The sequence below is a fragment of the Stenella coeruleoalba genome (genome assembly GCF_951394435.1).
Source record: "Stenella coeruleoalba genome assembly, chromosome: 16".
In the NCBI taxonomy this organism is placed as follows: domain Eukaryota; kingdom Metazoa; phylum Chordata; class Mammalia; order Artiodactyla; family Delphinidae; genus Stenella; species Stenella coeruleoalba.
In genome coordinates, this window is record NC_137162.1 from 34,468,548 (window position 1) to 34,481,889 (window position 13,342).

Below are 13,342 nucleotides of genomic sequence, written 5' to 3' on the forward strand. Positions count from 1 at the left end.
CCATAAATCCAATCTGATCAATGTTGGTCAGAAAAGCCTGTAACATTAAAGAACCTACCTTTTTTTTTAATGGAGAACCCAATTTTTCAGACTTAGAAATAATCAATTCCCTTATGGACAAGATTGATAATGCCAACCTCTATTATAAAAAGCAAAATAGGCACACAAATAAGATCTTCTTTTATCATTATAAAATACCAAAGACTTTAAATTGAGCTGTATCTGCTTCATCTTGATCTGTTCTCTACAAAGGAACATGATCACATACCACTTCTAGCTTATACTTTCCACTTTGCTTTGTCTATTTTATGTGTTCAAGCTTTGCATAAGATCATTTGAAACAGGTTTCATTACTAAAAGTTTAAAAACATTGTCCTAAATACACTATGCTTCTGTCAATTTTCAATGATTCTAGGCAATTTAGGAAAAGCTTTCCAATTACCCCAAATTCATTCACTCAACAAATATTTAATGAGTAATACTAAGAGATGAGTATCAATGTCTTCATACACTCAAAAAATGTTGAGAATAATGTGGGAGACAGATACATAAGTAAACAAGACAATGTAACATGAAACTAAGGTAAGTGCAAGTTGCTGTGGTAGCACAAGGATAGCTTAACTCTTCTTAGAGGAGACAAAAGTAGAGAAGGCTTGCCAGAGGCAGTTAACACTTATGCTAGGTTCTTAAACAATGGATAAGTCTGGAGTTATGGGGACATCTTGGCAAACAGAGTGAGGTAGGGAGTGCAAAGTGAGGCACTGTCCAAGGAACTGACAACAGCTTACCACGGCCTGAGCACAAGGCGATGAAGGAATGTCAAGACATGAACTTGGGATGAGCAGAGGCTGGAGGGTAGGGAATTTCTGGCAAAGGAAAGAGGAGCTCAGACACCAAAGTGAGAATGAGTGAAGCAAAGAAAGTGGGTGAGGGTGGTGTACTTCTGCAAGAGAATAACTAGGCTTAAGTGGAGGAAGTTTGAGAATAATGAGGAGAAAAGAGATGGGGAATTTAGAGAAGGTGTTGAAAGTAAGAAAAAAACTAAAATCAAGGAAAAAGAAAATCATGTTTTTAAGTAGGGGAGGGATGTGTTCGGAGTGGCACTAAGAATTTTATTAGTGTGGCACAGCATGCAGGATGGAATGAACCAGAGACTGCCTGGAGCCTTAGAGATGAGTCAGGACCTAGTCATAAAGTACTAAGGCCTTTGACTGGGCTGTGGTGATGGAAACAGAGAAAGGATAAACATATGAAACTTTCTGAAAGGAAATGTTAACAAGATTTGAGACTGTGCTTAAAAAGGGCTATTTTCTGTTAAAAAATAAATCCCAATTTTGGTTAAGTTTGAAATGATAGTGAGATATCCAAGCAAAAATGCCTAATTGAAGAACATAAAAGATCAAGAGAAGATAGCACAGTACATGGTTAAGAACTAAATTGTGAGAATGGTGACAGACAAAGGAAGTCCTTCAGGAAACGCCTATATTTTGCAGGTAAGAATAAAATAGGGATGCAAAGAAAGTTACAAATAGCAGTGGCTTTTAGCCAAGGCCAAGACTAATCTTTTAAAATTGCTCTTCCCTCAAATATGCTCTTCTAGAGACTCTGATATCCCAGGTCAAAACCACTGGACTAAGGAAGCTGATGAAACAGAATAGGAGTTTCATTGGGGAGTGAGAGGTTTGAATAAGAAAAGCTTTAAGAGTCCATGTAATAGCTTTAGAAAGAAATGTCAGAAACAGTAAGAAGGGAACCCAGACCTTAAAGAAAATTTGAGGTTTTATTCCAGGAAGGCAAAATATGGGGGAGGGGAAGCAAAAAGGAGAAATTATAGAAAAACAACAATCAGAAAAACTCAGAAAAAAAATTGAAGCAATTTTAGCTTTTTTTCACAGGTGAGAACAAAAAAAATTTCATCTATATTATTTTTTCAATAAGAAAGGGGGATAAGAAATGAAGCACGCTCTTTCACAGCAATCAACACAAGTGAAGCAGCTGAGTTTCTGGTTCTTTAACTCATAAAAGGAAGAACTCATTTACACCACCTAACCTCAAAGACTTACTAAGTACAAAGATACAGTAATCAAGACACTGGTGCTAGCATAACAGACAAATAGACTGAACAAATAGAGCCCATATACAGACACACACTTACATTTCAATTAATTTTTGACAAAGGTGTCAAAGAAATTCCATGGCCAAAGAAAAATCTTTTCAATAAATGATGATAGAAAAATTAGGTATCTATATGAAAAACAAAACACAATCTCTACTTCACACTATATATAAACATAAATATGGATGACTGAACAAAAACTAAAACTACAATGCTTTATAAGAAAATGTGTGTGAATAACTTCACCACTTGGAGATAAGAAAAGGTACCTTAGGTCACAGAACACAATAACCATAAAAGAAAACAACTGATAAACTAGACTTCATCAAACTTAAAAATATCTGCTCATCCAAAGACACCATTAACAAAATGAAAAGGCAAGCCACACAGTGGGAGAAAATATTCGGAAAGCATCTATCTGACAAAGGATTGGTATCCAGGATATATAAAGAACTCCTACAACTCAATAATAAAAAGACAACCTAATTAAAAACAGACAAAAGATTTAAACAGACATTTCAGAAAGGAAGATGAACAAATGGCCAATAAGACATAAAAAAGTGTTAAACATACTAGTCATCAAGGAAACACAAGTTAAAACCACAATGACACTATCACACAACCACCAGAAAGGCAAAAATTACAAGGAGTGACCATCATCAAATGTTGGTGATGATGTAGAGCAACCAGAACTCTCATATATTGCTGATTAGAAGGTAAAATGATACAGCCACTTTGGGAGAAGTGCAATTTTTTATAAAACTAAATAAACACCTCACCCTATGACCCAGCAATTCCACTCCTATGTATTTACCCAAGAGAAATGAAAATATGTCTTTAAAAAACTTGTACAAAAATGTTTATAGCAGCTCTGAGCTAAGAACTTGGAGTAGCCCAAATGTTCATCAAGCAGAGAAGGGCTTACACTAATTGTGGTATATTTATACAATGAAAGAAAACTCAGCAATAAAAAGAATGAATTAGTGATACATATAACAACATGTATTTTACAAAACATCATGCTGAAAAAGATCCTTACACCAAACAGCACAGAGTGTATGATTCCATGTATATGAAATTCTAGAACAGGCAAAAGTAGTCTATGGTGAAGGAAAAACCAGAACAATGGTTATTTGAGGGCAGGGGATTGACTGGGAAGTGTTATGGCACTGTCTGTATCTTGATAGAGGTTTGGGTTTCATAGGTATTTGCTTCTGTTAAAATTTATCATATGTTCCATTGGAGATTTGTACAATTCATAGTACATAAGTTTTACCTCAAAGAAGAACAAAAAAACATAAAAACTCAATTTTAGTTAATGACATAAAAAAAGAGAAAAAAACATAAAAACTGAACTTTAGTTTAAGTGTACTGATATCTGTCTGTAACTTACTTAAAAATGCACCAAAAATTAAGAAGGATTAATGGTTGAATAGAGGGGTAGAGAGTTGCATATATATGTGATAAAGCAAATTTAGTAAAATGTTAACTGTGTAATCTAGTTGGTAAGTATATGAGACTTCATTGTGTAATTCTCTTATGTTTGAATATTTTCATTGTAAGTTGGCAAAAGGGAGGAGAAGTACTCAAGAACTTAGAGAATCAATTTTTTCTGTACTCTGCCATCTGCCAGTCTTAAGCAAAACTGAGAAGTGACAAAAATGTAACAGTTTTTTCTAATAAAGGTATATTGGTTTGTCAAAGCTGAGATAAAAAAAAAAATCCCTTCCCCATTCTCTTATTTCAAGAAAAGTCAATACAATGAAATAACCTTTCTAAAGGGTAGTGATGACAGGCTACCAAGCCATAAACAGATTCAACAAATTAGTGTTTTTGTGGTAAACATGACATGACAAAGTTCTTATCCTTATTTCATGCTCTAAAATTAAGGTTACTTCTTTACTCACCAGGTCATTAGCTTGATCAATTGTAAAAACATTGTTGTTTACTCTATTACCAACTTCAATATGTGCATCAGCTAATGATGAAATAAGCTGTTTACACTCATTCTGCATTCGTGTAAATGGAACGGCAATTTCATCATAATATAAATGTTCTGAAAGGATATCAAGTAAACGTGGCTGCACAGCTAGGGTAACAGCTCTACACTCCTAAAATATAACAGACAACAAATATTCAGGGCAAATATGTAAACATAATTCCAGAAATACATAAATCTTCACTTGCAAACTACCAAGTCTAAATTTCTATTGATTTTGAACCTATATTCTCTTATCTCCCAGAACAACATAGTTATTAGTTGCACAGAGAAAAGGTATCACACCCAAACTACTCTAAAATTTTAATATGAATGACTATAGCACATGCACATGGAACTATTACAATTCCATTAAACTTTCCACTTAATTACTCTTACTTTATTCTGAATTTATTCCAAGTTTACATATATATTATATACCACAGATTTTAAAATATACAACTGTAAAAAGAAATCAGTCAGAAAAGAACACTTAGCATGCACTAAAAATGTTATTTAAAAACTCATTAGATTTCTTAACAGTTGAACCCATAGCTTCACATGCCATACTGTAGAAATGGATATATAATTTAAAGGCTACTTACCTGCCCCCAAATTTAACTAACCCTTCCCACTCTCTCTGGTTGTTGCCTGCCCCAACCAGAGGGGGAATGACCTCAGTGGTGAGCCATGAGGGGTTCTGTGGGATCTGGGTGATCAGCCTGGGCTTCACAGAGTAAGTCCAGAGAAGCTCTGTGAGGGTCCAGAAACCGAACTGTCAACACTTGCTGCTGAGTCTGAGAGGCACAAAAACACAGCATCACTGCCTCTCCAGCACACCGAGTCCTGCCTAAAAACAGATGAGCCTTGCTTCTTTCCAGAGGCAAAGCTGGGGTTTCAGTTGCAATAGAGCATGGCTCAATTACTTTTAGACACAGCTCTGACAAACTGCTAAGAGGCAGTAACAAGCAGCTCTCACAGCAAGTGCAGACAGTTAAATTTCCAGAATTCCAGTCAATGGAATAAACAAAGCCAGCAGGAAGTTTCTCTGATTTACAGAAGCAAGTCTTACACAAAATCATACGTCTTACTAGAAGTTAAAAATTAAAGGGGCTGTAAGGGAATGGCTTATTTGGAAACATAAAGATTTGGGTTTAAATGTGGAGATTTTATTCTTCCTGTGACCAAAAATCTGCCCTTGCTACTAGTCATAAAAATGGATTTCTATCACTCAAAGCCTCTTATCTTTTGTAGTTCTCAAGTACAAGACTGGGGGTTCTAAGAAAAAAATCTAGGGTTAAAGGCAAATGAGAAACAATATTGCAATATAATTTGAATACTTTTCTATAAATGTTGGATCTTTATACAGAGAAAATTTTCACTTTTCTGTTTGTAAAATATAATGAAAATAATCCTAACAGCTAAGGAAACTGGTTTAAATTGTCTTCATTTATTTTTGGGCAAAATCTTACCTTCTGTAAAGCAGCCCATTCACAGATTACCAAAGCTACACTAATTCTCTGTAAGGCAGATTTGGAGTTCAAATGGAAGAGTAGTAACTGGCCAAGGGATTCAGCTGGTTTAATTTCTTGGGTTACCACATTTACACCTGGATCACAAATACAACAACAAAGTGCTCCTAACAACCTAAGAGGGAGAAAAAAAGAAGTTACTATAGAATTGCTTGAAGTTTCCCCTATTGAAGCTATAACTTTTCCCAAGGAAGACATAACTCCTATCTTATCTTCATAAAAATATATAAATCTTACTTTTAAAACTTCAAAAAAATTAGAAACTTTTTCTTATGCTTTAATTTTTTTCCTACTCTGTAACTAGTGTGATGGAGGAAAGACTGACAGACACATCAGAGGAATCTTTTGGTTAAATGACTTTTGAGTTTATGTATACTTACTTGGCTGCCATCATTCTAGCCCGCATAACAACAAAATCCCTGGTGGCAGGGTCTTCCATGATGGTGTCTGCACCTGCAATGTACTCCTGAAGTACTTCTTTACTCTGGCTTTGGCCTTGACGCACCTTACCACCTGTTTTTTCCTAGAGGGAATAAGGGGGAAGAAAACAATAATTAAAGATTAACCATTAAAATTTAATAGACAACATCAAAAACACTCTCATTTGTTATAATCCCAGTAAAATACAGTTCTTTTCACAAAATTTTAATGGATAAAAATTGCTATGCATTTTGTCAAGGTTCTAATGATATAATTTTTCCGTATGTTACAATAATGGTATCATGCTTATAATAAAGCAATACAGATTTCTTACATGGTTACTGTATTAATAATTATGAGTTGAAAAAAATAATAATAACTATGAGTTGAACATACAAATACATTATGTCCCTCTACACTTACCTTGGCTCTAGCTTTTACTTCCAGCAGCATGTTTAAATCAATAGGTAAATGAGAAGGCTGCATCATTAAGCAAAGCCAAGCACCCATCCATGGACAAGCAGCTGCTACCACATACTGAACTGAAGCCTTGCTCAACAATTCCATCCAAACCTGCAGAATGAAAAGGGAACAAGAAAGTGAAATTTTTCTAGCAAGGCCTAAAAAAACCTAACACTTACTTTTAGGGATACTGAATCAAAAAAAAAAAAAAGTAGGAAATAGCACAGAGATTAATTTTAAAATTCAATATAGAGGCTTATTTTTAAATACTGTTTTTGGGTAGGTAGGTTCATAAACTAAAAAAAAGTAATACACGAGAAAGTTTTTTAAAAAAGGAGTACAAAGTATTTTCCTCAGTATTTTATGAAAATCACTTAAAAAAAAGATACCCATAAAAATAAGTTATCAAAATCTCAGTAAGTCTCTGAAATCCTTTGTATGTATCATAAAGCTCAATATGCAGTCCTATATTCAACACCGCTTCAATATATAATAGCTCCTATAAATAACCTCTGCTAAATTCAGAGGTAGTAATATCCTAGTATAAATTAAGAAAAGTATAAGTCTTGATTCATGATCTTACTCAATAAAGCACCTTTTTTGATGCCTAGCATTAAATGGGCTAGGGCCAGCATGTAGAAATAATACCAATGTTAACCCAAGGCTGTTAACAATGAGCCACCTCAGAGGTCAGCGATTCAAGACTAACTTAACAGGTTTTAAAGGTACAACAGTGCCATTTCCTCCCATAAATATTATTAAATACATCAAATGTCTATTCTTTAAAGGTTCCAACACATATGACCAATTTTGCTAAGTAATAAAAAAGTACAAGTCTAAACTATGACAATCAGACTCTATATATGACCAATAAATCCCAAAGATACTCTGCAGGATCAATAAGCATGCTGATAAACAGCAAAATGAGGGATGGAGAAAAGCAGCCTTTCCTTCATTTTATTTTCTGTATTGAGGCTACAAAGAAAGCGCTTAAAACGTTTGCCAGGTAGGTCACACAAGCAGCAGGGCTAACCAGGACTTTACTATATTCCATAAGAAGCCTATTTCCTTGTCTCATTTTGCAGATCTCCAGACTATTCAAATCTCTTGGATGATTTCTAATTTCTTAAAATCCCCAATCAACAACAGTACAGAGTTATGAAAATTTTTTTACATCTACCAAGATACTGGGAAAGGAGTACAGATATATTCACCATATACCTTGTGAATGAGGTCCAGAATTTCCTGGCTGCTTTCTAAAACACAAAACTGAAAAATGTGTCGAAGCATATCAGGAAGGATAGGTATAAGCCAAGATGAAGAGTTCTAAAAACAAAAACAAAATCAAAATTATAGCATATAATTCTTTGGTGTTAGCTTATTTAAAAAGCTGTAAGTCAAATAACAGAAGTACTACCATGAAAAGACTGTATGACTTCATCAATAATGTTCAACTGGTGATAAATTTTGACAAGATTCTGGAGCAACAATACCGCATTTATTATTCCAATGGTTTGGAGAAGTTAAATGGCACACAATCGCTAGGAAGCTGGAGAAAGTCTGATTATGATTAACAACACTAAATTGTGCTTCTAATAAATTGAAATCATCCTCTATACGGGAGCAAGCTCTAACCAGCAACAACTCTTTGGTTACATTATATATCACTGCTCAGTCAGGGAAATTTGACAAATGATCAGATTACTGCTGCTGTGCTAAATAAACAGTTTAAGTTCTATGTGGTCACCATTAATGCAAGTAATGAACTGTAAGATGATATCTAACCTAGAAAATTCAACTTTGAGTTCACTACAAAATTAAGTAAACTGTTCTTTTTTTGTGTGTGTATTTATTTTTGGCTGTGTTGGGTCTTCGTTTCTGTGTAAGGGCTTTCTCCAGTTGCGGCGAGCGGGGGCCACTCTTCATCGCGGTGTGCAGGTCCCTCACTGCCGCGACCTCTCCCGATGTGGAGCACAAGCTCCAGATGCGCAGGCTCAGCAGTTGTGGCTCACGGGCCTAGCCGCTCCGCGGCATGTGGGATCTTCCCGGACCGGGCACAAACCTGTGTCCCCTGCACTGGCAGGCGTATTCCCAACCACTGCACCACCAGGGAAGCCCCAAGGCCAATGTTTTTAATCTATTTTGGGTTAGGGACCCTTTGAAAATCTGGTGAAACTATACACAGAGGAGGAACCAAGATGGCGGAGTAGAAGGATGTGCTCTCACTCCCTCTTGTGAGAACACCAGAATCACAACTAGCTGCTGGACAATCATCGACAGGAAGACACTGGAACTCACCAAAAAAGATACCCCACATCCAAAGACAAAGGAGAAGCCACAATGAGATGGTAGGAAGGGTGCAATCACAGTAAAATCAAATCCCATAACTGCTGGGTGGGTGACTCACAGACTGGAGAACACTTATACCACAGAAGTCCAGCCACTGGAGTGAAGGTTCTGAGCCCCACATCAGGCTTCCCAACCTGGGGGTCCAGCAACAGGAGGAGGAATTCCTAGAGAATCAGACTTTGAAGGCTAGTGGGAACTGATTGCAGGACTTCGACAGGACTGGGGGAAACAGAGACTCCACTCTTGGAGGACACACACAAAGTAGTGTGCGCATCGGGATCCAGGGGAAGGAGCAGTGACCCCAGGGGAGACTGATCTAGACCTACCTGCTAGTGTTGGAGGGTCTCCTGCAGAGGCGGGGGTTGGCTGTGGCTCACCATGGGGACAAGGACACTGCCAGCAGAAGTTCTAGGAAGTACTCCTGGGCATGAGCCCTCCCAGAGTCTGTCATTAGCCCCACCAAAGAGCCCAGGTAGGCTCCAGTGTTGGGTTGCCTTAGGCCAAACAACCAAGAGGGAGGGAACCCAGCCCCACCCATCAACAGTCAAGGGGATTAAAGTTTTACTGAGCTCTGCCCACCAGAGCAACAGTCAGCTCTACCCACCACCAGTCCCTCCCATCAAGGCTCTTACATAGCCTCATCTGCCAGAGGGCAGACAGCAGAAGCAAGAAGAGCTACAATCCTATAGCCTGTGGAACAGAAACCACATTCACAGAAAGATAGACAAGATGAAAAGGCAGAGGGCTATATACCAGATGAAGGAACAAGATAAAACCCCAGAAAAACAACTAAATGAAGTGGAGATAGGCAACGTTCTGGAGAAAGAATTCAGAATAATGATAGTGAAGATGATGCAGGACCTCAGAAAAAGAATGGAGGCAAAGATCGAGAAGATGCAAGAAATGTTTAATAAAGACCTAGAAGAATTAAAGAACAAATGAACAGAGATGAACAATACAATAACTGAAATGAAAACTACACTAGAAGGAATCAACAGGCAGAAGGACGGATAAGTGACCTGGAAGACAGAATGGTGGAATTCACTGATACGGAACAGACTGAAGAAAAAAGAATGAAAAGAAATGAAGACAGCCTAAGAGACCTCTGGGACAACATTAAACGCAACAATATTCGCATTATAGGGGTCCCAGAAGGAGAAGAGAGAGAGAAAGAACCTGAGAAAATATTTGAAGAGATTATAGTCGAAAACTTCCCTAACATGGGAAAGGAAACAGCCACCGAAGTCCAGGAAGCATAGAGAGTCCCATATAGGATAAACCCAAGGAGAAACACGCCGAGACACATAGTAATCAAATTGGCAAAAATTAAAGACAAAGAAAAATAACTGAAAGCAGCAAGGGAAGAACGACAAATAACATACAAGGAAACTCCCATAAGGTTAACAGCTGATTTCTCAGCAGAAACTCTACAAGCCAGAAGGGAGTAGCATGATATACTTAAAGTGATGAAAGGGAAGAACCTACAACCAAGATTACTCTACCCAGCAAGGATCTCATTCAGATTTGATGGAGAAATCAAAAGCTTTACAGACAAGCAAAAGCTAAGAAAATTCAGCACCACCAAACCAGCTCCACAACAAATGATAAAGGAACTTCTCTAAGTGGGAAACACAAAAGAAAAAAACCTACAAAAACAAACCCAAAACAATTAATAAAATGGTCATAGGAACATACACATCAATAATTACCTTAAACGTGAATGGATTAAATGCTCCAACCAAAAGACACAGGCTTGCTGAATGGATACAAAAACAAGACTCATATATATGCTGTCTACAAGAGCCCCACTTCAGAACTAAGGACACATACAGACTGAAAGTGAGGGGATGGAAAAAGATATTCCATGCAAATGAAAATCAAAAGAAAGCTGGAGTAGCTATACTCATATCAGATAAAATAGACTTTAAAATAAAGAATGTTACAAGAGACAAGGAATGACACATAATGATCAAGGGATCAATCCAAGAAGAAGATATAACAATTATAAATATATATGCACCCAATACAGGAGCACCTCAATACATAAGGCAACTGCTAACAGCTCTAAAAGACGAAATCGACAGTAACACAATAATAGTGGGGGACTTTAACACCTCACTTACACCAATGGACAGATCATCCAAAATGAAAATAAATAAGGAAACATAAGCTTTAAATGACACAATAGACCAGATAGATTTAATTGATATTTACAGGACATTCCATCCAAAAACAGCAGATTACACTTTCTTCTCAAGTGCGCATGGAGCATTCTCCAGGATAGATCACATCTTGGGTCACAAATCAAGCCTCAGTAAATTTCAGAAAACTGAAATCATATCAAACATCTTTTCTGGCCACAACACTATGAGATTAGAAATAAATTACAGGGGAAAAAACGTAAAAAACACAAACACGTGAGGGCTAAACAATACGTTACTAAATAACCAAGAGGTGACTGAAGAAATCAAAGAGGAAATCAAAAAATACCTAGAGACAAATGACAATGAAAACACGATGATCCAAAACCTCTGGATACAGCAAATTCAGTTGTAAGAGGGAAGTTTATAGCTATACAAGCCTACCTCAAGAAACAAGAAAAATCTCAAGTAAACAATCTAACCTTACAACTAAAGGAGCTAGAGAAAGAAGAACAAACAAAACCCAAAGTTAGCAGAAGCAAAGAAATCATAAAGATCAGAGCAGAAATAAATGAAGTAGAAACAAAGAAAACAATAGCAAAGATCAATAAAACTAAAAGCTGGTTCTTTGAAAAGATAAACAAAATTGATAAACCATTAACCAGACTCATCAAGAAAAAGAGGGAGAGGACTCAAATCAATAAAATTAGAAATGAAAAAGAAGTTACAACAGACACTGCAGAAATACAAAGCATCCTAAGAGACTACTACAAGCAACTCTATGCCAATAAAACGGACAACCTGGAAGAAATGGACAAATTCTTAGAAAGGCATAACCTTTGGAGACTGAACCAGGAAGAAACAGAAAACATGAACAGACCGATCACAATTAATGAAATTGAAACTGATTAAAAATCTTCCAACAAACAAAAGGTCAGGACCAGATGGCTTCACAGGTGAATTCTATCAAACATTTAGAGAAGAGCTAACATCCATCCCTCTCAAACTCTTCCAAAAAATTGCAGAGGAAGGAACACTCCCAAACTCATTCTATGAGGCCACCATCAACCTGATACCAAAACCAGACAAAGATACTACAAAAAAAGAAAATTACAGACCAATATCACTGATGAATATAGATGCAAAATTACACAACAAAATACTAGCAAACAGAATCCAACAACACATTAAAAGGATCATACACCACGATCAAGTGCAATTTATGCCAGGGATGCAAGGATTCTTCAATATACTCAAATCAATCAATGTGATACACCATATTAACAAATTGAAGAAGAAAAACCATATCATCATCTCAATAGATGCAGAAAAAGCTTTTGACAAAATTCAACACCCAATTATGATAAAAACTCTCCAGAAACTGGGCATAGAGGGAACCTACCTCAACATAATAAAGGCCATATATGACAAACCCACAGCAAACATCATTCTCAATGGTGAAAAACTGAAAGCATTTCCTCTAAGATAAGGAACTAGACAAGGATGTCCATTCTCACCACTATTATTCAACATAGTTTTGGAAGTCCTAGCCATGGCAATCAGAGAAGAAAAAGAAATACAAATTGGAAAAGAAGAAGTAAAACTGTCACTGTTTGCAGATGAAATGATACTATATAGAGAGAACCCTAAAAATGCCACCAGAAAACTACTAGAGCTAATCAATGAATTTGGTAAAGCTGCAGGATACAAAATTAATGCATAGAAATTTCTTGCATTCCTATACATTAATGATGAAAAATCTGAAAGAGAAATTAAGGAAACACTCCCATTTACCACTACAAGAAAAAGAATCAATATTGTGAAGATGACTCTACTACCCAAAGCAGTCTACAGATTCAATGCAATCCCTATCAAATTACCAATGGCATTTTTTATGGAACTAGAACAAATTACCTTAAAATCTGTATGGAGACACAAAAGACCCTGCATAGCCAAAGCAGTCTTTAGGGAAAAAAACGGAGCTGGAGGGCTTCACTGGTGGCGCAGTGGTTGAGAGTCTGCCTGCTGATGCAGGGGACACGGGTTTGTGCCCCAGTCCGGGAAGATCCCACATGCCGCGGAGTGGCTAGGCCCGTGAGCCATAGCCGCTGAGCCTGCACGCCCGGAGCCTGTGCTCCGCAACGGGAGAGGCCACAACAGTGAGAGGCCCACATACCACAAAAAAAACACAACAACAAAAAACAAACAAAAAAATGGAGCTGTAGGAATCTGACTCTGTGACTTCAGACTATACTACAAAGCTACAGTAATCAAGACAATATGGTACTGGCACAAAAACTGAAACACAGATCAATGGAACAAGATAGAAAGCCCAGAGATAAAC

At 37.0% G+C, this 13,342-nt stretch overlaps 1 protein-coding gene across 3 annotated transcripts in view; it reads right to left on the minus strand.

The window, feature by feature from the left end:
• Positions 1–13,342, minus strand: part of BTAF1 (B-TFIID TATA-box binding protein associated factor 1) — a 95,489-nt gene that overhangs the window by 31,856 nt on the left and 50,291 nt on the right. For all 3 annotated transcript variants that reach the window (XR_013824243.1, XM_079899906.1, XM_079899907.1), the window contains 5 exons: positions 7,730–7,834; positions 6,470–6,619; positions 6,007–6,149; positions 5,567–5,741; positions 4,024–4,227 (listed from right to left, as the gene is read on the minus strand). Coding sequence is in view for 2 of the 3 variants with exons in the window: in XM_079899906.1 (XP_079756032.1) it covers positions 4,024–4,227; positions 5,567–5,741; positions 6,007–6,149; positions 6,470–6,619; positions 7,730–7,834 (777 nt within the window). In the remaining variant the exon portion in view is untranslated. The remainder of the gene's footprint in view (positions 1–4,023; positions 4,228–5,566; positions 5,742–6,006; positions 6,150–6,469; positions 6,620–7,729; positions 7,835–13,342) is intronic.